The 24,656-nt window shown below is 43.1% G+C and overlaps 5 protein-coding genes across 5 annotated transcripts; 3 read left to right on the forward strand and 2 right to left on the reverse strand.

The window, feature by feature from the left end:
• Positions 1-234: 234 nt before the first annotated feature.
• On the forward strand, positions 235-529 carry LOC128707153 (uncharacterized). Its single transcript, XM_053802104.1, has 2 exons — positions 235-397; positions 462-529. The coding sequence occupies exons 1-2, from the start codon at positions 235-237 to the stop codon at positions 527-529; spliced, it is 231 nt and encodes a 76-aa protein (XP_053658079.1).
• Positions 530-2,008: 1,479 nt separating this feature from the next.
• LOC128707131 (bromodomain adjacent to zinc finger domain protein 1A) lies at positions 2,009-7,798 on the reverse strand. Its single transcript, XM_053802081.1, has 4 exons — positions 7,686-7,798; positions 6,852-7,169; positions 2,272-6,693; positions 2,009-2,159 (listed from the first exon to the last, which is right to left on the reverse strand). Exons 1-4 carry the CDS (start codon positions 7,796-7,798, stop codon positions 2,009-2,011), a joined length of 5,004 nt encoding a protein of 1,667 aa, XP_053658056.1.
• A 3,083-nt stretch (positions 7,799-10,881) lies between these two features.
• On the forward strand, positions 10,882-12,058 carry LOC128719917 (E3 ubiquitin-protein ligase MARCHF5). The gene is made up of 2 exons (XM_053813563.1): positions 10,882-11,549; positions 11,650-12,058. Exons 1-2 carry the CDS (start codon positions 10,882-10,884, stop codon positions 12,056-12,058), a joined length of 1,077 nt encoding a protein of 358 aa, XP_053669538.1.
• Positions 12,059-12,323: 265 nt separating this feature from the next.
• LOC128719407 (neuferricin homolog) lies at positions 12,324-13,182 on the reverse strand. Its single transcript, XM_053813035.1, has 2 exons — positions 12,885-13,182; positions 12,324-12,826 (listed from the first exon to the last, which is right to left on the reverse strand). The coding sequence occupies exons 1-2, from the start codon at positions 13,180-13,182 to the stop codon at positions 12,324-12,326; spliced, it is 801 nt and encodes a 266-aa protein (XP_053669010.1).
• Positions 13,183-13,610: 428 nt separating this feature from the next.
• On the forward strand, positions 13,611-14,275 carry LOC128712096 (uncharacterized). Its single transcript, XM_053806995.1, has 3 exons — positions 13,611-13,649; positions 13,717-13,822; positions 13,887-14,275. The coding sequence occupies exons 1-3, from the start codon at positions 13,611-13,613 to the stop codon at positions 14,273-14,275; spliced, it is 534 nt and encodes a 177-aa protein (XP_053662970.1).
• Positions 14,276-24,656: the final 10,381 nt, after the last annotated feature.

The following is a 24,656-nucleotide window of genomic DNA, read 5'->3' on the forward strand; positions in this document are numbered from 1 at the left end:
TTCGATCACATCTTTTCCGTCAAAAAGAAAAAGAACTTGGCTACCCATCTCTTGCTGGTTGAAAACTGATTTTGAGAGGTGAGCATTCATGACGACGGTTTCCAAGAGTGTTACATAATTACATCGAACTGTAAAGTTGCTTCTGCCCATCGTGTAACAATAACGTAACGGGTTCTGTTTCGATTCTACCGTCCAGCATTGTGTCCTTAAAAGTCTCCGAACAACAGAGGCAAAATGTCGGATCCGGTCGCACGTCCCATGAAATTCCCGTATACCTTCTCGGCGAAGGTGGCCCAGTTCCCGATTCAGCATTACTTCAAGAATCAATGGATCTGGCGTTATTACTTCATCGCGTTCGGCGCTTCCATTCCGCTGTTCTATAAAATCCACAAGCTAGGTAGGTATCCTAGGTATGCTCTTTACTAGCGGTCCACATTCATACACATACACGCCTCTTGCAGCCAATTCACCGGCAAACCAAGCGAAATGGGCTGAATCGAAGAGGAAGGAGCACGAGGAGCACCATTAAGCCACGTAAGGATGGATCAACATTCAGCCTTCTAACAACTAGGTCAAAAGTATAATCGGCAACTAGTAAGATGTCCTTTCTGCTATCAACAAACGTGGAATGCTGGTTCCTGGAATCGGCCTTGTTACGGTTTTCGAGACACGGTGTATATGTACGTTTAAGTGTGCACGCGCGCGTTTCGGAGTATCATAATAAGCTAGCCATAGATTGGACAGTAATAAATTCTTGCTGAACTAATTGCGTTCACGTGCCCATTTACATATGTATTATGCACATCCGAGTACGAAAAATAGCCAATACTAGCCCTCGAGGTAGAATTCCTTAGCAAATTGAGAAGGTTTAACGAGTGTATGCTATTCTGGTAGTAACGGCATGGGCTTCATTTTTCCATGATGAAGGCATTTGCCGTATTGTCATGGGTTGGTAATGAATATGTTATGAAATCTGCGACTAGAGAGATCCACAAAAGAGAAATAAGAAGTTTGGAATGTGAATAAAATCTCACAACTAATATTAAATAGCTCTGCCTTCGATTAATTTACATTAATTAATGACACTCAAACATGGTTCTGCTTGTAAGGCGGTATATCTTGAATGCGAAACTGGGATTCCCTGTTGCTGCTACTGAATTGACTGAGAAAGTTATAATGCAAACGAGTCCAATAATGTATGTGATTTGTGAAAAATATTAATAACAATTGTATTTGTATTTTCGGAATTTCAGGTAAGTTTATTCCATCTTATTATCTGTTTCATTTTAAAACCAAAGCATCTACAAGCAAATTACTTAGATAAACTTTTCTTAAAATACATTTAAAACGAACACCGGACAAAAACCGTACACTACACACACACACACGAATCTTTCTTCTTATAATTCTTATTGTACAATTTGGTGATCTTCGCAGTTCGGGATGTTGGAGGGATACGCTGTCATGTGGAGATGTGCAGCATGCGTGTTGTGGGGGAATGCCCCTAATAAGTTATAGTCAGCGTATTGGGTGCATTTTACAGGTTGCTTGATACAAATATAATGTGGTGTACGTCAAACTTGTTTGAGGAACACGTTAAACCGAGAAAAAAGATTCGTAATACCTCCCCGACAGAGTTTTCCGTTACAAAACGATTTTTTTTGGCGAGGATCACAAATTAATATTGATCGCCCCTTCACTGTGCTGCTTTGTTCGTGGCGTTATGATGTGTGTTTGTTGAACGCGCTGCATACTGGTGGTCCTGTCCTTCGGATTGTGTCTTGGTGAGGCACACACACACACACACACGGCACAAATAATGGGATGGAGTAATTAAAAAAGTAGTACTGTTTCTAAAATAAAAGCAAAGAGAAGTTTATTTTATAAGTTACGAAATTGTACTACCAAGATTCTAGGCTTTCCACTATTAACCATACACTTACACTAACGTGCCCCAGATTGCTGTAGAGGCTGTTGATTATAGAGCTGCACCAAATTCCCTATTCTGCTATTTTCCATATGCTCCGGCAACTCCGTTGGCGGTTTTGTACGAAGAAGCATTATGATGGAGACCGGATTTCTGCATGTCACTGGGTTGGAAAGGTAGTGTTAATTCTTTGCACCGTTTCGCTACGTACTGCTCCAGCTCGTGACCGATTCTGAAAATTTTATGAAAGAAGATCAAATAAACATACGATATGTAAATATTCCTTCAGATTGGTTTGAGAAGAAAAAAAAACAAAGCAAACCAAACCAATTATAGAGACTTACCGGTACACATCCGTCTCGTCGGTATTGTAGAGATCACAGTTACGGAACACCAGCTGCACATCGCTCAGCATTTGTTCGTTGATCTTGTAGTCGCCCATGTTCAGCTTTGACTTGATACGCGCAAAGTCCATCGGGTTCTTGATGACAGCGTAATAGTCCGGTACCTCCTTCGCCGAAACTGGCCGGTTAAAAGGCCACGAGCTCGGATGCTTCAAGATGTCGTCGATCAGCGTGTAGAGCGCAACCGAGTTGAGCGGTAAATCTTCACCGGTGCGGCGTGATCGTCGGGCAGCGGAACCACCTATCCTCACGCGCGTCGCCGTATCTTCCTCCTCGTCCCCGTTGTATACGGACATACGCCTCTGGCCTTTGGTTGACCGTGCGCTAATGCGGGGCTTCTTTGTCGCTGAATCGTTGTCACTTCCAGCAGCGGGCGAAACACTAATCTTCTGTCCACCGTTGGTGAATGCTGCTCGACGCGGCCGTTTGCTCGTACTGGCTGGTGTCGATTGGTCCGGTTCTTCGGTGTGACCTCGTTTCCGCTTCGTACTAAACAGGCTGGCAGCACGCCGACTGCTCGACGCTGTGGCAGTGCGTTTGCTGTCCGCGCGAAGCGTGGCACCACCGTTCAGCAGCGTTACGTTTCGCCGCTTTCTTCGCTCATCCCGATCGTCGTATGAATCTTCACCTTCCTCGTCATCCTCATACCGATAGGCACCGTTCGTGACAGCGGTGCTACGACTACTACGCCCCGTGGATGTTACCACTATCGCCGGTTTGGCCTTTGATTTGAATTTGGCCTTTGCAGCTGGCTGTTTCCGTTTCCTCATCCGATATTCCTCATCACTGCCGTCATCCTCCCTGCCATCATCACTGTCACTGGCATCGGATAGCGAATCCTCTTCCTCGTCAACTTCACTCTGCTCTTCCGCATCGTCCATTGCCATCTGAGTCTCCTCTGCCTCTTGCTCCTCGTCCTGATCCACCTCTTCTGTTTCCTCGTCCTGCTCCTCCTCCTCCGCTTCCTCCTCTTCTTGCTTGGTTCCGTCGTCCTCCACCGATTCCTCCTCCTCCGCCATTTCTTCCTCTTCCTCGTCCCATTTGAATATCTTCTTCTTTTTCGCCGGGGCTCGTTTTTCCTTGAAATTCTCTGGCCGGCAGCGCATGCAGTACCAATCGCCGGCGGGTACCTCCTTCAGCTTCGGCTTCAGACAGTACGTGTGGCAGGCACGGTTACATTCATCGCAAAGTAGCGTCAAACCCGGATCACCCTTGCGCCGGCAGATCATGCAGCAGATACGCTCGGCCGACCGTGACCAATGGATCGCGTCGTACAGCACGTTGTAGTGAAGGAAAAGCTGCGCGAAGCATGTCGACCGCATCAGCGACATCTCCCACTGGACCAGATTCTTCAACCCCTGGTACTGCTTCTGCATCATGACGGCCCTATCCTTGTGCTCCTTCTTCGGCCCGAACGGATGCCGCAGAAACTTTTGATCGATACACTGTGCCACTTGCAACAGCGCGCGTGCCAACGAATGTACGCGCTGCCGCAGCGTTTCAGATTCGTGCAGCGGGAACGATATCTCATCATTAGCTATCGTGTCATCTAGCAGCGAGACCGTCGTGTCTGGCAGGCTGTGGCCGGGATTGGACGCATCCGACAGCAGCCGCTCTAGGCTGTCGCAACCAGAATCATTGTCATTGGGATGCTCATCGTCATCATCTTCCTCGTCTTGTTGCTCTTCCGTTTCCTGCTCTCGCTTTTCCTTGCCATTCGTTTCCTCCGGCTTGATGAGCCGTTTCGGACCCCACTGAAGCGGTTTGTCCGTCTGCGGATCGTACGTGGCAGCTTCCAGGGCTTTGCGCCACTTGTCCCGATCCCGGACCCGCATTACGCCCAGATAGCCGACCGTAATTTTAGCCTCCAGCTCCAGCAGATTCTCCAGAAACACTGCCTCGAGTATCTCGTTCGGATCCGTGCCCGGCTCGCAGCTGAAGTTGGGCGCATCATACCGTTTCTGGTTACGGCTAACAATGTCGGACAAAACCGCTGCCCGATCAGACTCATTGACCGACAGCTTGTCGACGGGACACTTTTCGATGTGGGTTAAAATTAGATCACGCTCACATTCTAGCGTTTCGCGAAGCTGCTTCTCACGAGCGCCACGCACATTTAGACTGCGTATCAACGCATCCAACTCCTCGGCCGTCGCGTAGTAGCCCCAGCTGACTGTTTGTGTGTGTTTTTCCGTATGCACCAGACAGTCATCTGGTTGGGCCGTGCACATGAGTAGCTCCTGATTGGTTGGTGGCGGCAATGGTGTGCTGTCAGGGACATGAACCACTGTCCCACCGTTCACCGTCCCATCGGATCGAGGTTCTTCCGAGTTGGCCCGGGAATTTAACGTTTTTGTTTGCGTTGTTTGATGTTCGATACGCTCCATCTCGGCACTGCCCAATGTAAGTAGCTGTTCGTACACCTCCTCTACTCGACTACCGCTGTCTTCCTGATTCGAATTCTCTCCCGCTATTGCTTTCGCATCGAGCAGTCCAGCGACACCATCCGTACCGGCACACCGCATGATGGCTTTGGTAATGTACTTCTTGCGCTGATCTTGAGCACAGCTCGCCAGTCCGGGAATGTTCGGTGTTGGTCGATCCAAGCAACGCCCGGCATACGTCCGATCGTGCTCTACAAACAACCCCGGCAACGATTCAAAAAGCCAATAATTGCGGAAGCAACGATCCGAACCGAGATAAATCTGGTAATCGAAGAAATCTTCCTTTAACCGTTCCGATTCCGTTTGCAGTACCTTCATCTGGCGTGCCGCCTCTGCATCGATCCGGTTGTTTTGCGTTTCCAGGAGCTCCATCAACTTCTTTCGGTGTTCCTCCTTTGCCGCGATATCGCCCTCGAATGCAGCCAGCTCGCGTTTCATATCTTCGCGTGCTTGATTCTTCTGCGAGCCTGTCTTTACCGTCAGCCGGCGTTGTGCGTACCGGTTTGTTTGGTAACTGATCCGTGCGGTTCGCGCCCGTTCCACCCGCTCTTCCACCAGCTCTCGGACACCACTGTATGTGAGCAGCTGGTGGATTAGGCAGCACAGAATCTGAATAATGTCACCGATCGATAGTTGGTACACTGAGTGGGAATTTAGCGCACGAAAAATATGCGGATAGTCGCGGACCAACCTTAACCCGGGATCGTCTGCGCTACTGTACCCGCCCCGATTATAATACCGATGTTTGGCGGTCTTCTCTTCGACGAGTGCACCAGACGAGAGAAAATGCAGGCGCAACAACTCCGATACCGTCGTCGAGTCAATTGGCATTTCGCTCAGCTTCGTGCAGTAGTGCTTCTCGCACCAGAGAACCGTATCGCGTGCGCGTGCCTGATCTGGCAACGTTTGCCGTTTGAGGGCGAGATTCTCCACGCGCTCGTACCCAACCTCCACCTCGTTCTCCTCCTCCAGCTGTTGGGTAAATATCGCGCCCAGCAGCACCTGAAAGATGTCACTCAGCGGCCCATTCACCTCACGCATAATGAGCGCCCGCTCTAGCAGATGCATTGTTAAGCCACCCGAAAATTTGCTCCGTATGGCAAGCAGATCGGAAAAGGAGTTAAGAAACTCTAATATGAAGACAAAGTTACCGAAGTGCCTGGACGTGATTAGCGGTCGCACTGATCGGACCGCCGGCATCGGTCGCTGATCCGTAAGCTCTTGGTCTTCTAATACGGCGTTGTACTTCTTCAGTGCCAGTGTGGCTTGCTGTAGTAACAGAGCCTTTTCTTCCTCCAACCGCTTCTTGGTCAACGCTTCCTGCTCCTGCTTTAGCTTTTGCAGGGCCATCTCTTCTGCCATCTTTTTCGCCTTTGCATCCAATACCGCAGGTTCGGTCGCTATTTCGATGTACTTTTCTATGCTTTGCTGTTTGCCAGTGCTGCTCTTTTGCTTCACCTTTGCAGCACCCTGCTGCTCCACTAGCTTTGTTGATTGTTTTTTTGTTTTCTTCGATTTCTCTTCCTGCTGCTGTTTCCCACCATCGACTGGAACCATTTTGGTTACTTTTTCAGTGGAGGTTACCTTTTTCTTGGGCGACTTGCTGGCGCCACTGACTTCACTACGTTCAGCATTTTGTTTCAGACGCTTGGATTGTTCGAAGTTCGGTGCCTGGCCCAAAAACACCTGCTCATCGGTCCAGCCTTCACCAGTAACGAACTTGGCCAGCGAGTCCGCCTTGATGCGCAGCTGCCCTCCAGGGCCTGCTTCAACGTGTTGCTTTAGGAAGAGTTTGCATTTATCCCTCGTCAGTGAACTACGGTCGCGTTTCACATTGCTGGGTGTTACGTTCCACGCGCTCGGTGTCATACTATCGTCGGCCGTCACATAGTACACAACTGTACTGACGCCTTGAGTGCTGAAAATAGAACCCAAAAAGAATTACTGTATGCGGAATTTCATTTTGCAATTGAAATGCCTCAGTGTTTGTCTGATGTTGCAAAAGTCTATTAAATTTTTCGATACAAGGTTTAACAAAACGACAAATATACTAATGTATTATAATAAATATCTTACTTGTCCACTAGAACGTTCGATATGACGGCTCTGCGAAACGTCTTGCGCGTCAAATCCATCGCATCAACGATCTCGCCTTTAAACAGACGATCCTTCACAAAACCGTACACGTCCTCGTGCATTTCGTTAATCGAGGAGCGTTGAGTGTGCGAAGCAACCAGCAGGAAAGGTCCCTTCACGGCAGCAGGAAACGTTTTCAGCAGCTTCCGGGCGGCCTTTTCCGATTCAAGTGCTTCCGAATAGGTTAGGTTTGGCCGCCCGGTCATCGCACAGCTCCACACCATCGACGATATAAGCATGATGCGATGAAAGTAGTCCCTGCAAAATGAAAGCAAACCGTTCTTAATAATGCAATGTTTTGGCAGTGAATGGTTATCCGTTGCTTGTTTTAATTACTGCCATGAATAAAGCAACACTATTACGATTTGCATGATTTGACGAGTACAAGTGTCAACACCAAAGTGAAATCAATGCTCTAAAAATCTGTCCTTCTATCTTACAACAATGTTTTACTATCACACGGTAAATGTTTACTATCGCACGGTAAACTATCACAATTGCACAAAGCATTGTGAATCTGCAGCAATAAGCTATGTAATTGAGATACACTATGAAAGACGCATAACGAAAGAAAAAACGCACCACGGAATAATCTCCCCATCGGCAGAATATTCCTGTTGCAAAGGACCAGTGCTTCTTGCTGCTCTTTTTCTAGTTTCATCCTATAACCGTTTTCGGTATTGTTTTGCATTGTCTAATGGCTGGCAATGTTGCGTTATCCACAGCATTGCAGTCAGTCTTGCATCGGTACGCATGGGGCTACGGCACACTTACTCATAATTGCTGAATATCTCCCCGGTTGGCTGACAGAATAGCACCTCATCGCTATCGCGAAGCCGTTCCGCGGTGGATGTCTTTTGGAGCACCTGCCGCCTGAGCAGCGGCATTGTTGAATCGGTGACGGTTTGATTGGTGCGCCGCTTTTGCTTCCGGTGTACTGCGGTTGTGTGCCGTTATGGCTCTGCCCTACCACCTCACTGTTTAACTAAAACGCTTACTGCTTCGCTGCTTTGCCGATCCGTTCGACGCTGGTTGCTATCACACTTACGCTCAGCAAATTAAGTGACGCCGGCGGACACCACATGAGTGCTCTGCTTCGGATTGGCATAAGATACGCTGATTCGGGTCTCGTTTTCTCGGTTAAACCGTTGAGGTAATAATTGATGGGAAAAGCCAAAATGATGTCGCTAGCGATGGCGTCGCAACTGGAACAACGATACACAGATATCCAATACGACAGGCTCGTGAGCGCGAATCCCAAGCTTGTGCTGCTTTCTATGACACAACGCTATACCTGAAATGACAGCCCATCCAGCTTTATGCTGAACAACGCTCTCTCGGCCTAAACCTGCCTGACCTCATGCGGTTTCTGCTCCTATCGTGACCAACAGATGCGAAACCCAAAGGAGCGGTAAAAGGTTTTGTAGTCCCCCCCATAGGGTTTGAAGCTGCCCTGGACAAAAATTTGACATGACACTATGGGCTGAGCGTAGTCATGATGGGACACAAAATAAAAACGTAAATGTTTTAAAATGTTGTTTTTAAAAAAATGTTTTGAAATTAAATGAAAATATTTATTGAATTATTTAATAAACTTTTATATTCTTAATTATATAATATTCATCATGAAATCTTTGAAATTGTAAAAGTAATCAGCTGAAAATTTTATATTTTTTTAAATATGATCCCTTCATTTATCACTAGTTTCATTAACAGCAATTTTTTACTATTGCAGCAACGGAAACAAAAATTAAAACATACCCTCTAAAATTTTAATTTTTACCAACTATAACCCATAGCTATACCAACTCGAACCCATAGTGTAACAAGTATGTCCAGGGTAGCTTCAAACCCTATGGGGGGGGGGGACTAAAAAATCTTTTACCATTAGCGAAAAATCGTTAACAAAATGAATTCAACTTAAAAACATCGTTAACATAATTATGTTTTCTAGAATAACACAGCATGACCCTGTGTACCGCCTTGCGCTGCTGTTTACAGCATATACATTAAGCATAACTGCTGAGCTGTGCTGGATATGTATGAGTTTATAGGTGTGTGAGTGAGTTTGCATACACGGTGAAACAGCGGTGCACAGCAGAATTAGCACTGCTCGCTGTTAATGCAAAATGGCGCGAAATTATAATCCTTCATGCAAGTCACGCTATTCAATCGTTAAATTTAAGAGTTTATAACGTAGAACGAAAAAACGATAATGCAATGATAACAATCACATTGCATTGCAACATTCATCACATTATTTATTACAGTAATACCAGTCGGTCGATATCATGATCTATCCAAAATTTGATCGATATCTAACTAGTGTATTTTAAACTTTGATTATCACATGATGATCAAATGGTCATGATGATGATGACTTTTATGATTTTAATATCGATTCTCTTAATCCCAACTATTGTATTGAGACGAATAAATGAATTTCTAGGAGGGATCACTAAAATTAGCCAAATACGCGAGAGAATCTACCGATACAATTAATAACAAAGTAATAGAAATCGCTAGTATGGTTCTGCCGAGAGTTCTCGGCAAGACCACGGTCCCAATTCTTCCGTCTACCGTCCGTATCCGTAATATTTCAACAGACCGTAATAAACTGCTAGTCGGAAGCACCTCTAAGGTTATCGGGTCCATCGGAATTATCAAAGCATCGAACAGTTGAATGGTAAATCAGCTGGAAGCCTGGAAGCCGGATAGACTGGTTACAGACCTCTTTAGAACTCTGAAACCCTCTATAAAGGAACATTGTATTAGCGTATAAATGGAGACTCAATAATGTACAAGGGTAGGCAGGCCTGTAACGATTCAACAGATGAGGTTCGTTCGGGACGTTTTCAAGCACACAATAGATGCAGTTTCATACTGTATTTGGAACTGGCTTATGCCGTACTAACGAATGTCTGCAATTTTCTTTCCACACGATTCAACAACTTTGTAAACACTAAAAAGCTAACTTTTTTACTTTCCAGACTGAAATTCAATGCTTTTTCTGCCATTTGCGTACATCCCGATTAGGATAACAAAGACGTTTAATTTCAAAACAACCATTTTTCTAGAATCTTGAACTGTCAAACAGGATTGTGTGGACAAAACGTAATTATCACACTGACATGATCAGCTACATATACAGCAAACCCCCACAGTACGCCATACTCGATAACGCGATGTTTTGAAAAATTACAGTTCATAGATGTAATCAAAGGAATATTGCGAAGGCGATGAAACAATATAACAAATGTAAAGTTTATTAGTTGTTTGGGAAGACAATATGAAAAACATTCGAATTCCTCTTAGTTCAACGCAAATTAATTACGAAATTTTCTCTAATCCCTTATACAGGCAGTCCCCGAGATACTCTATTACAGAGGACCGGTAATATCCGGAAACTTTTCAGCTTATCTCAAATTACCGTATATGTCAATGCTGGTGCAAAATAGTTTATACTTCATAGGTGGAGAGTCGACTTCCCTCTTTGCATTTTATTTATTCAGCAATTGAGACGACTTTTTGTATGATAACATGAACAGAAATAAAAAACAAATGTATTGTATGAAAAAGGTATTTTCAATGAATTTTTCACCCTAACTGTCAAATTTCCAAAAAGCGCATATCCCCGAATCCGCGTATAATACTAATCGCGTATCTCGGGGAGTATCTGTACATTGTTATTTTCGGGTTTTTCGATGAAATCTGTCAAATACAATTTGACGTGAATATAGCACCCAAGAATTACCCAATACAATCAAGATAATAACGCTAATATTATCCTGGTAGGCTACTCAATGCTATTCACGAAAAAGACCAATTTCACGTGAACAGCAAGAAGTTTCATCAGTGGCGCATTAAGTTTGTGAAAGGTTTTTTTTTGTAAGCATTGCGCAAGCTGATGCAACAAAAATTTTGTAACTATTGAACCCGTCTTATCCAATCCTTCAGCAGCTGTTTCAGCATGTTGACAGAAGAACCAGAGGTCAATCCGGCCGTGCAGGCCACCGGTGACCATCGTGCGACAGACGAAATACAAGCACCTGTCTCAGCAGACCAGCAGCTCGTTGCACCAGCCGCACAAGAGGTACCAGAAGAACGGTATTGCTGGGTGTGCTTTGCCACGGAAGACGACGACAAGTTTGCACCATGGGTACAGCCGTGCAACTGTCGCGGTGCCACCAAATGGGTACACCAGTCGTGTCTGAAACGTTGGATCGATGAGAAGCAGAAAGGAAATCCGTACAAAAGCATCAGCTGCCCACAATGTCAAACTCGCTACATCATCATCCTGCCATCCATGGGAAGATTTGGGTTTCTGCTTGAACGTTTGGATATCATCGCGAAGCAGCTCAGTCCCGGGATGGCTGCTGGAGCAATCATCTGTTCGATCTACTGGTCCGCCATAACGTTCGGTGCGGTCACCGTACTCCAAGCGACCGGGTTTGAGCGGGGACTGTCGATTATGGAACAGGCAGAACCGATCGCACTGCTGCTATGTTTGCCCACCATTCCGGTAGCGCTGGTGATTGGCCGGATGTTCCGCTGGGAGGACATCGTGCTGCGCTTCCTGCAAAATCGGCAATTCGATATTAGAAAGTATCCCGTCATTTCCTTAATGCTGCCCGTAACGTAAGTAAGAGCGTATGTGGTACATGTTTGCGGTACACATGGTACATATTTGCGAGATTCGTTAGCATATTGCCAATGAAACCATGTATTTTCATTTCAGCAATGAACCAAGCCCGAACTATCCGGAAGCTTTCCCCAACAGCACGATCGGCATATCGGAGCCATTGTCCGTGACGCGCATCTTTTGCGGTGCCTTGCTCCTTCCCACCGTGTCCACCATTGTAGGGAAAATATTTTTCAAATCAGTGAAAAATGATCTGCACCGTACACTCCTGGGTGGATTCGCGTTTGTGGTGGTGAAGGGTGTATTAAAGATTTACTTCCATCAGAAGAAACATAATCGTGCCAAACAACGTCAAATACTTGACTACACACCAGAGAACGTGCGAAAGTACTGGACTCGCAATCAACCACCGGATGCAAACGATCGTCCTGAGCAACAGGGAGTAATGCAGCAACAAGCTAACGCAGAGCGCAACGAGGGAAATGGTGCAAACGGTGCCGGATAGCGTCAGATGCAAAGGAGCAGTGTGTGATATTTTTTATATGAAAACTATACGAACTTAATTCTTGTTATTGTTACCATTTACTTCTGAATTAATTGGAATTACTTATACTGGATGCAGTAATAAACTTTCATTGTAAAAAAATATTCCCAACAAGTTTTGTTTACCCTTACTTTCTATATGATATGTGAAATTTTCTTTCGAATGATGACGCCTTGCTAAGCAAACATATTATGGACGGAGAGAGTAACAAGATGATCGATTAGATCTACTTTTGATCAGGCACAATACAAGATTCTGCCGTGGTATCGCATCCTGGGAATGGTACGTATTGTACGTTTGCAATATCCGCCGGTACACAAGCACAAAACTGTGCACTCTGAGCGTCACCGTCACCATTGGCGACAACCTTTCGAGGCCGACCTACCCAAGATCGTTCTTGGCCAGTTCCGCTACGATTCGTACACCATACCCGGGTGCCCGTTTCGAGCTTCCATTCTACATTGCAGGAAGGATATTCGCGTTCGTTTTCCTTGCTATTCTTTGCCTTCGCAGCACGGTCCATTACGTGTCGATAATACGCGGTGTCCTGTCCCAACGTATCAAAGTACCGTCCGATTAGTTTACCCACGTAACGATACGTTTTATCGTAGAATTCCTTCCACGTGAATAGCTGCTGTAGTTCCGCTTCTTTCAGCGCAGAAACATCGCTTAGCTCTGCGGAGTACTGCTTAAACTCACCAGTCACAAAAGATCGCGTTGCATCATGCCCTGCAACACAAAAAAAGAATTAACTGCCTGCGCGACTTGTGAATTGAAATATATTTACCAACAAACATGTGATATGACTGCCCCGGTCCATAATGTTTGAAACCTTGCGTGACGTCGTACACGTGCCCCAATATGACCAAATACAGCAGGTCGCTGTCTTTACCGTCGAATTTCGACAGCTCGGACTCGGTTAATACCAGTTCACCGTTCTGTGGTTGCATCTGCGGGTTTGCATCGCTCGTAAAAAAGGCACTCTCCAGTACTTGTTTTCTTTTAAATACTATCATATAGAATAACAATATTCCCACAGCGACAACCACCGAGTGTCGCCAAAAGGTGCCAACGTTAATACCCATTTCAAACAGCGCTGCAAACTATTGTTTAGGTCGTTTACGTTGTACTTTTTCGATAAACATTTCGTTTGTTTGGGCCGTTGTCGCTAGTTGTCAGCACGACAAACTGTCATTGTCATGCAAACAAACCGTCATTGCGATAGCAGGTGGAGTTTTCAAACAGATTCCTAAATTTAATTCGTAACTAAGGGGAAAATACGGCTCAATATGCATTATTCAAACATTTATCCTGTGTTATCATTACTTATATTAACTTTATAAACGGTGATCTAGGATAAAATCCACAACGGCTATTTCTATTCTTTCCGGTCATTGAAATTGTCATCTGTCATAACAAAGCTTTCTGTTTGGCCGCTTCGTTTCAGCAGTGTGTTGTGTGGGATTGAAACTTATATTTCTTGGTTACATTACCATTTTCACAGTTTTTAAGAATGCCATCATCCACCATTGACGATAGAATCGAAGCACAGGTATTTATTACTTGAATTAAATGAAACCGTTTCTCCGACTGCACCTTTCTGAAATTCCCTTTCATAGAGCTATCCTGAGAGTGCTGAATCACATAAAGCAAAGGAAATGGAAAGGCGTCATAGAAGGAATGAAGATTTGGCCCGTTTTATTCTATCCAGAGCTTCAATTTACCGTAAGCTTGTGAACGGAGTATCTCCGAATTGAAATTACTTTAATGTTCATTCTTCTCGCTGTAGTTCATCGCATCAACAAGGCAGTGTCGGAAACTGCCACCCGGTACCGACTGCAGGAGATCGCTCAGGCCGTTTTCGCGAGCCTGCAACAATACCCGATACTGGCGCTTGCAGTGGCCATCGTGATATTCACCTTCACCCTGCCGTTCTTGGTGTTCATCTTCTTCACGATGACCACAGCGGTGATGGCCTTCACCGGGTTTGTGCTAATCGAAGGCGCACTCATAACAGCTGCTTCGGTAATGCTAGTAAGTTTGCTCATTGGCGTATTTTTAATGATGGCCATCGTGGGGCTAATGTTTTTATCCGGCTATTTGGGCATATCCCGCGTGTACGAATGTTTAACACGCTTTAAAATGGACGATTTACGCGAGTATCTGCGGGACAACTAGTTCCGACAGAGAGGTAGGTTTTTCTTAGGTTTTTTTTGTTGAATTTTCTTCATCCGTTTTTGTACTTAATGTAATATGTTTATTAGAAATGTATGAGAGACAACGATCAGTATACCTTTTTAAACATATCAGCTGCAAGAACATTTGCTTGGCTGCGGTGATTTAAGTTATTCCATATTTATGTTGGGTGCGGGATGTTAAATTATGTTCTAGAAATGTTACCATCATAAAGCAATTAGTCTCGAATAATGTGTGCCAAGTATGAACAATTGATAATATCAATGATCTGGTTAAGGAACGAACTAAAGGATTTTATGGAACAATTGTATTAATAAAGTGCAAGGCATTTTGTAACGTGAAACATTTCGTTGAAATGTGTAAGATAACTAGTGGGAAAGCATGTAGTTAGTGGGAACGTCCGAAGATTTTCATCTTATTTTCGATATATTAATAGCGATATGATGACTTCAATCAAACATTAAATTATTGTTACAATGTAGATTACCAAATCCTTATCTTATATCCGGATTTTTTCATTTATCCAGTTAGATGGTTCACATGGTGGCGTAACTAAGATTAACACCAGAACGATCAGACGTTTTTAATCTGCTTTCTCTTGTTAAACCTTTCCGCGGAACTTAGTTATGTTTACATATTTCGATTTCGTTTGGAGTTTGTGAAAAAAAAACGAATATGAAAAAAATGAAATCCGGTAGAATTGCTTAAAATCAAATAATAATGTGATTAGAATGATTATTCCGGTAGTTCTAGTGTTAATTCAGCACGGTCAGCTACAACCTTTGATTACGGTATCAAATGACGTCATGGTATCTATTAATCGAAAGTATCTCTGTGTGCCTCTTTCCCATTGATTTGCTTTATAAAAAAGCATCTGCGTGCGTGTGTATGGCGTTCGGATTGATTGATTCAGTTGTGTGCGTGCGTACGAGAATTGGAAACACGAATGAACCGTAGTATTTACGATGAGTGTGTAGTAAGGAATAATACCAGTAAGAACACGATTTGTGGCATTCCTTGGGCAGGTGCAGATAAAACAAAACAAGAGCGAAGCGCGTGGCTCTCTCCCTCGCTCTAAGTTTTCTTTCTCGCGCTCTAACTCTCGCCCTCTTTGTCTCTCTCGTAGAACTAAAGCGAATGAATCGAAAGATTTTTCGTGGCGTGCAGCTGTAAATTGTTTTGTCTCACTTTTTAGCGATCGTGCTCATTCGCTCTTTTGTCCTTTCTGGCCCGGAAGGGTGAAAAGATAAAACATACACAATCTCCGTGCCAGCCGTCTCGTTTCGTTTGCACTGGTTCTCTGGTACACAGCGTACTCTGAGACGGTTCTCCAGCCCCCGGGGCCAGCACGGCCAATAAGTCAGTGAACGTTCCCAAACGGGCAACCAGTTTTCCACCATCCGTCTTCGTATGGTAGGCCCCGTTTTGAGTGTACACTTTCCATCGCGTTTTCAACTCAACTGTGTATGGCCCGTGCATGGTTCGCACTGCCGTGAATATCGGTGAATAAACAACGGAATAAAAAAAAACGACAACCCAATTTGCATATTGCTTTGTGGTTGCTAGAGAATTATCCCTTGTGTATCCCTACTGTTTATTGCTTATTGTATTATTTTCATTCAAAATTTGTCATTCAAAGGGAAAGCGTTAAAAATACACCCCCGGCTCACATGTGTGCGTGTGTGTGATGTGTGTGAGAGCGTGTGTTGTGTGTGCCTGTGTGAGTGATCATGGGTGCGTGTGTGTGTGAGCGCGTGTTTGTACATTCATTTCACATAAACCAGGTTTTTTTGGTGTTGTACTTAGTGCACGGTCTTAGATGACCTGTGCGATAATTTACACCAAGAAGAAGAGTTCACACTATCAAGAAAAACTTAAAAAAGGTTAGCTGAGGGAAAGCAAAGTTGAGTTCGTTTTTTGTTTGTTTGTTTGTTTTAGGAAAACGTGAACAGCAATTATTAGACATTGTTTGAAGTGTATAAGAACGGGTGGAAAAGTGCATATATCTCATCAAAAAAGCCCGTGAGAGTAGCTGTGGTTTCTTCCTCTTTCCAAACAGCCAATCAACCGTCAACACTTCGGAAACGGTAGGTGCCTTCAGCTCTATTGCTGATGAGTAATGTTGGGATTCGCATCAAAATGCAAGGCAGCATAAACCCCTCCTCAATTGGATGCAATTCTATGTGCATGCTGTACATGCACATGGTTGTGGGTGGGGGAGGGTAGTTAGGAAGTGGTAGAGTCGTAGCAATAATCGAAGGCGAAGGTGAATTGATTAGAACCACTGGAAGTGTGTGAGGGATGAGAAATGTTCAATCGAATAAACATTGCCTTTCAACCACAAGGAAGAACGAGAAGGAACGATGAGTTGTGAGTGGGTGTGTGTGTGTGAAATGGACAATTTTGTCCATGGCTTTAATTTCCGAGCCATACTTCATAAGGATGTTTTGTGAAATAACGTTATTAATGCATCAATCAACGCACGTCCAAACATCTTCGCCTTTTTCCATCGGTCAACAATTCCCCAAACAACATCCTCAAAAGACCGAGAAACAGTCATCATTGCCTTCAGTTTTTCCCCCTTTATCCCGTGGTTTACGGGTTTTGGAATCAAATGTACGCTAGTGTGCGTTAAGTAGTTGCCACGCAGGGCAGCAAATGTATGAAATTGAAACAAGTGAATAAGGCAGCCTATCCATCTCATTCGCTTTTAGCACACTTACAATTTCTTATAAAAGTTTACTGTCGCGCGTGAAGGTTTATCTTACAATAAAAGAAACGGAAACGTTGAATTGGTATCGTAATTGAGCACCGTGTTAGTTATTTTACCCCTAGTTTCTTTATATATACAATAAAATAGCGTAGCGACACCACGATTGGCGGTGGCCGAATCTCGAACTACTTAACCTGGCCAGATCTTACTCACCCTATCAGAAGGAAAAAAGCAGCATGCAAAATGTGAACTCTCTTCCTATTTATTACAACATCTTTATTGTAGACAAAGGAGTTACAGAACAAATCATTTCCACCCACTCTAAAGCTTCGTCTCCCTCCCACAACGGACAACGAGAGCTTGTAACATCTTTCCGTAGTATATGAATGTAAACAAATCAAAATGGCTGCCGCGCGACGCTTTCTTGTGAAGGATAGCTTTGTGCTTGATTCTTCATTAGATTAAAGGAAAACAGCGTGAAAAGGGAGTTAATATCCTTTACCTAAACAACGAGATGATTTTTTGTAAGAATGGGACAGTTTGGGAAACACTAGGTTTCGTGGATGTGAAAGTTGTCAATAGTGCAAAAGTCAGTGGTAGGCAAACAAGATGAGTTATGGTTAGGGAAGGTAGAATTTTGAAATGCAATTAACGGCAGTCTTGATTTTTTTTTGAATTATATGTGACCTACAGCTGTTACTTTAACGATAAAGTAAAGATGATATGTGAGTTGATACCAGAGGTAGAAACAAAAAGAACCCGTTTGCACCCCGCGCTTCATCGTAAAACTTCTAAACTCGCAAAGAATAGCAAAAATGTGATAGTATGCCCCATATAAACATAGTGTTCTTGTATAGCTAACTTTTTTGGTCTGTTTTTTATAGTTTTTTTTTGTTTTTACAGTTAGTCATAAATTCCTATTTTGTAGCGCCAAAGATTTCAGTGACATATATTGAGAGATTGGAGTCGAAACATTATTTCATAGTTGTTGAAAATGGAGTTGGTTCAGACGCTACATTAATTATGTACATACATATAATTATGTACATTATGTATGTATTCATTTGATTGACAACCTTACTGATCTGGTCTGAACTGATCTGGATAAGTCAGTTAGACAATATGTCTAGAGTGAAGCTATAAACTTTTACAGTTGATCAAGAAGGACAAGTAGGAGCTTTTATTCAGATAATTCACACGTTTCACTCATCTATGGAATTGATTTAATTATCAATAACTCAAGAAATTTAGAACAAACATTCCCAGTGTACAACATTATTTACTCTTGCCAACCACTGGCGCTGGTGAGGCTGTGTATGCGTACGATTTCCAGGCCCAGAACTAGTCCATTGAATTAAATTGATTTCATTTTTCAAAAGAATAGCATTTTTATTTTTAATTTAGCATTATTATAGATCAATCGACCACAAAAAGGTTAATGACTAGGAAATTATCGGCTTGGTTAAGTTTGTAAGCATTGTAGGTAGTAGAATATCGTCACGCATTTCATTTTAATTTGTATGAAAAAAAATCAGCTTCTTTATCGCCTGCATGTGTATGTATGCTTGTTTCGCCTGCTTTTGGTGTGCGTGGCCAAACGAGGTGCCTCTTTGTCGGGCCTGTTTGGGCTTAGGGTGTGTCGAATCAAGCGGTAATAGGAGCTTGATGTTGGAGGGTGCTGAAAGATGTCTGGAGGTGTAAAGATTGCGGTGCGAGCAGCATACACACATGCCGGGTAGTTTTAGTGCGGAAACGTACAGCTCTCCCTTCCTTTAGCATCCTTTTCTGCTAACCGCAGCATAATGCTAAGAGAGCAGCAAGCAGTATGCAGCCGTCTAAGAAGTACAGCAGTGGTCCGCATGTTGTAGATCATTCGCTGCGCTTACCGATGTTTGTACAAATAAAACATCAACACGAAACAGATAACAGCCCGCTTGGTGGTGTAAGTGGGACAAAAAAAAAAACAACAAACCTTCCATTTACAAACAGTAATCTACACCGGCATATATAATCATATTGATAAGAATTATTTCTTCTAATGCTCAGATGAGGTGTATGGCTAGAACTGAACTAAAGTTGAAGAAAAAAAAAAATGATGGGAACTTTTACACGTGAATATTATGTCGGTGTATGTTTAGTAATAATTTTTTGAAATCTTCTATATGCTAGATAAGATCAGAAGATGCTAGAGGCGAATGAAGCTGCCCAGCTCAAAGTCTCTATAAAACAATAAACAACAACAACATCAGAAGATGCTACACAATAAAAACCTTTTGGTAATCAACTTTGACAGATAAATAATGCAAAAAAAAAGGCAAAACCGGGCACAGACTTGGTAGGAGAACTCTTGAACTTCGTCCAACATTTTTAGGTTTCAAAACAGTAACACACAATAGCAATAACATTGGCGGAGTACATTGAACCACGGGCAGAACCGATGAATGAAGCAGTCTTCCAGCTCTTCCAGCTCGCTGTTATCGCTATCGCCCGGTAGATGGCGCCACTGGAAATGTGTTGTTTTAAACGCTGCTGAATGATCGTTAAATACACCAACCTTGCACGCTTGGGTTCTACACATATCCACTGAACAATCTATACCCACTGAACAGCTATACCCTAACGGGCTCTCTAGTAGCGGAGTGGTCGCATATGTTCTTCCCCTTGGAAGATTCTCCTATTTCGACCCGTCTTTTGTTTATCTCCTCTGGCAGTCTCTGGCACCTTGCGCTGCAATTCCATGCACGTGAGTGCGGAACCGTGACCTATCTTTTCGTGGTTGTTTGTTTCTTCGGGTTTTCCCTTTCGTCTTATGCTTCGTACACCCGTGTGTGTGTGTGTGTGTGATTTTTTTTCTACAAATCCTTTGCTAACCACACAGCCCTTGGAGGGAGTTGGTGGAGGTGCGGAGAAGTTGGACAAGGGTAGTAAAAAGCATCTTGTTTCGGCATTTCCCTTGTCCGGCTGCAAAACCTGCTTACATCAACACGGAGAACGGTGTGAAGATTCTAGGCAATAGCTTGGATGGTACCAAGTAATGGTACCAGGTAACTTTTTTTCCAGAAGATCATGTGTGTAGAATAAGCTGTGGTATATAAGAGCTACATTAACAAACCTTAAAATAACCTCAGATATTCACAAACTTCCGATAGCCTAAGATATTCAAAAATTCTTCAGAGCCATACAAGGAAAAAGTTTTGAAGCGAGTCGCTTAAGTGCACAACTGTATTAGCTATCAATTTCATGTTATATTCTACCATCGATATAATGAAATGCCCTTTTTCCTCTGTACCGGCACAACAACCCCAGAGAAGTCCAGAGAGGCCTGCCATTACTGGCTTTCTTAGACTTTATGTACTCGTATAGCTGGATTCCGAGTTCTGCGTACGGGGGAAGGGATGATGGAACGGTCCTGTTTGGTGTTAAGACCCGTAATGAAATTCCGACTACAAAATAAATCATCAAAATAGTTATTTTACGCGATATTCAATGTGCGTAAGGGGTAGGATGCGGATCTGGACATTCGTTTCCTTACCAACGAATGCCCGGCCAAAGCACTCCCGCATTAACGCACCGGATTCGTTAAACCGATGAGAGGAGAGATGCTGTCGGTATATTCAGGGCAGGTAGAATTAAAACTCGCCTCCGATCCCGCCAATGGAAGTTCGACTGAGATCTTCGGTCTTGCTGGCGGTTAGTTCGGCTCGAACCGGTTTCGCGTGTAGATCGTGTTGCGCTTTGCAAATCCCTCCGTACCGCACGCTGGGTCTCCGCCGGTGAAGTTATTCGTGGTAGTGCGGTGATCTCGTCTCGTTACAGAAGGGATCAGCGTTATTAGGTATGTGGTCGTAAGAGAAAAAAAAAAGGTTGAATGAATGTCTGATTTTATTTATTGGTTGACTGAACAGGTCATATTGCTAACGAGTGTTCAGTTGTGAGTGTGTTTGTGTGGTTGTGTATGTGTGAGTGTGCTGCAAATGTTCGATCGAGAGGAAGCCATCCGTTGTCTATATGGCTACCACCGCATCAGCAACTTCGCGCCGCAAGACAAAACAATATTTGATGGAGTTGCGGTTTTGAAGTACGAATGAATCATTTCCACTGATGACTCATAACGTTTCGTTTCGAGGTGGAGCAGCAGCATGCAATAAAAATTGTCAGTTGAAGCATTGTCTTTTTTCCAACGAAACTAAACACCGTTGTCTGGAATGAGTCATGCAAAGTTCAACAGCCATCACTGCGCACAGCAAGCGACACGCGGTGACTTACCTGTGTCTGGTATAAATACCGGAAATCGCACAGGACATTCACTTTCACACCTAAAAATATTCTGTCGTCTAGACTGGAAGCTGTAAAAACAAAGCCAGGGCAACATATCTTCGGACGCAGCATTGAAGATTGCATGCTGCACACAGTCAAACACCTCGTGCACCCTTGCATTTGCTTCTGTTGCTGTTTTTCTACCACACACATGTTGGCCACATTTTCCCGTTACTCCGCGTCTAACGCATTGGCTCTTGAAGCGGTTTCTGTTTTCTTCCCGTCTCGGCATCATAAACGTCGTCCGGCTTAGACGTGAAGATCAGGATCACTTCGGTGCTTAAGAACACATGGTTTTGAAGGTCGCGGAATTGAACTCAGCGCCGATTGTACCTGCCCCCGCCCGTCTGAGGGCAACATGTGTTAGCAATGCTGCACCAATTCACGGCCGAAGATGTACCGCAACGGTTGCAACCGGCAGCCAGTACTTGAATTGTTGCGCTGTACGTTCGTCAGAATTATTTGTTCGGAAGCGCACTCTGGGTCAGGCTGGTGCAAATAGTGGTCATATTTTGTTTCGCGGTATCTATTAACACAACTACTTGCGATCATTTCTTAAGGTGATAAGCACGCGTATTTGAAATTGCTGGGAAAATGTTGCAATAAAGTAACAGTGTAAAGTTGTGTGGCAACTTGTGCTGAAGTGTTTAATCCATTATACACCAACGTATTTTGGTGTAGTTTTCAATTTCAATTTTCAATTTTTCAGTTTCGGGAACAATTTAGTCGTAAAAATGTTTTTCTAAAATATCATAAATTTGTAATTTAACTTGTTTGAAAATAATTTAATTTATTATTTATATTATTATTACTTATATTAAAAATTATTCAAGACAACCTCAAGAATATATGTTTGTACAAAATTCGAAGAGCGTAATCTTTCATTAGTAAAAAAGATATATGAAGACATTGAAAGTTTGTGATAATATGATTAAACTTATTTTTTAACAAAATTTTAAGAAAATCAAGAACAAGTAAAAGCTTTTTATGAAATAAATGAAGTTTTCTTGTTCAGATATCTCGTGTAGTGAAGATGTTTAAATGAAAGTTATGTTCTAGCGTCCTCCATTTTAGATCATTTCTTTAAAGGACTACAACTACTACAACGTTTCATGTCATGTCAAGAATTCTTTGTTAATTGATGAAGAAAAAAAAGACTTAATACATCAAGGAATACTAAACGGAGTATAAATTTTCTTCTTTTTTTATTTCCATGCACGACGTTACCTGGTGGATATGCTGCATTTCTCTCCTATCACAACTCACGACCATCAAACAACCCGATCTGGACGATTGCAACCCCAAATTTCAACCTCTCGTTTATCCTCGATCACCTGCCCGCGGGTGGTTCATATACACCATCACCATCTACAATCAAACAGGCGTGGAAGTGATCGCCGCCCGTAAAGCAGCATGAGCTATCAGATGCCGCAAAACAGAACAAGTAAGTACAGCATACCGGTTCGGTTATGCCACTATACGTTGCCCACTTGCCGATATCGTACCTGATTGTATGTGTTTTTTTAGGCCAGTTAGTGTAGGATCACTTTATTAGCAAGCAGCTGCGCTCCTTTCCCGGTGTGCATACAAACAGGCGCACTAATCACTTGCAACCGGTCGCCCATTTTGGGACTGGGTCATTAAACGGGTTTTAGTAGTTGATTGCAATTTTTGTGTTCCGTACCCGTTCGAGAAGACACTTTAATGTTTCGCTTGAGTAGCAATAACTGCAGTAATGCAACGTTTTGCTCTGCTTGATCGTAAAACTTGCGATCAGCAGCGCACGGGAATGAGAATCTGTACCCGGCGTTGCGTTATTGGTGCATATGTTTATTATGGTTGTACCGATAATGATAATAATAATAAAACGCTGCAAAGCAAATTGATATCTTAGCGCTTCGTTAAGCGCTGGTCGGTTTCGATTGGTTCGGATCGAGAGTAGGCAGAAATATAACGATAAGGCACTTGGGCTGGGAGGAAATTGGTTTGGTATGGTAATGGTTTTGCGTAGGTTCGTACATACCCATCCAGCTATTAATAGCTTCCTACTGTTGTTCCACCGACAACCATCCCGGTTGGATCGCAATATATTGGATTTGTCGTAAAATTTGTGGAATTCTGAGCTTTCGCTCAGATGTATAAGCAAATTGGCATCAACATTCGACATTGGAGGTTGCACGCTTAACTATTTCCTGGTTAGAATGAAGGTTTCTGCGTATTAGGGCCAGTTACCACAAAATCCAACATCTATCAATTGCTTAGAATATCCAAGAATTTCTTAGAATTCCAAGTCGAGACTTTCACCAATTATTCTTTTTATAATGTTTTAGTTTGTTTGGAGATTGTAAATGCATTAATAATATTTGTATTTTAACTTGATATCAAAATAAGGTTTATTTCTCCGTTTGGCTTCCAATTGCGTATCAAGACGATATTGGTCTGGCCATATTTATATAAGTGGCAAGATTTTACGGCCAAGCATAGTAAATTACACCTTTATTGCACTGTAAATCATGCATGGTTTATCGTCCTGTGTCCCCCACAAAATCATTTATTAACGTGCCCCTCTCCCCTCGCCATCTGTTAAGTGAAATTAATAGAAATCTGTCGATGCGAAGGGATCACCGATGTGGGCTTGTTATTTAGCTGCATGAGTTCGATAATTGTGTCCGATGATCGTAACATTGCTTGGAAGCTACACCTGCAGGTGGTATTCGTGGAAGATAAATGAACGGTAAGGTTTCTGTTCCTTCATAATAAAAAAAACACACACGGAATTCGTCCAGGAAGTTTTGCAAAAATGTCCCGCTGTTGGTATTTTTAAATTAAAAATGGCCTATATGGAAAGATAAATAAGATATAAACGATAAGGGCTTTTTTTTTTGCACAAATTGCACGATTGCGAAGTATCGTAATTGCTACATTAATTTATGCTTTAAAAAAAATGTTATCAACTACAGGGTTTGCCTAGACGATTTTAATAATCCATGTCGATGTCATATTTTTCGTAAGCTATTTGTTTCAACATTTTTCGTCTTCTTCTTTATGGGCACAACAACCTCAAGAGGTGCCATTTTTTTGGTTTTCTTTCATTTTTTATTTACCCCGTGGTTGGATCGTCAGTCCTCCGTACGGCAACACTTTCCTAGAATAGTTTATATCCATATGTAGCACCAGTCCGCTTTCGAAACATCACAAATTAGGCGATCAAATTGCCCCGGGAGGAACGCTGTTATACAAATGTTCTAACAAAAGTGTTAGCTTACATTGAATATCGTGTGATCTTGTGCTTGTTGTAAGGTACATGCAGGTTCATGCAGATACAACGGGCAG

Source organism: Anopheles marshallii, chromosome X (genome assembly GCF_943734725.1).
Source record: "Anopheles marshallii chromosome X, idAnoMarsDA_429_01, whole genome shotgun sequence".
Lineage (NCBI taxonomy): Eukaryota > Metazoa > Arthropoda > Insecta > Diptera > Culicidae > Anopheles > Anopheles marshallii.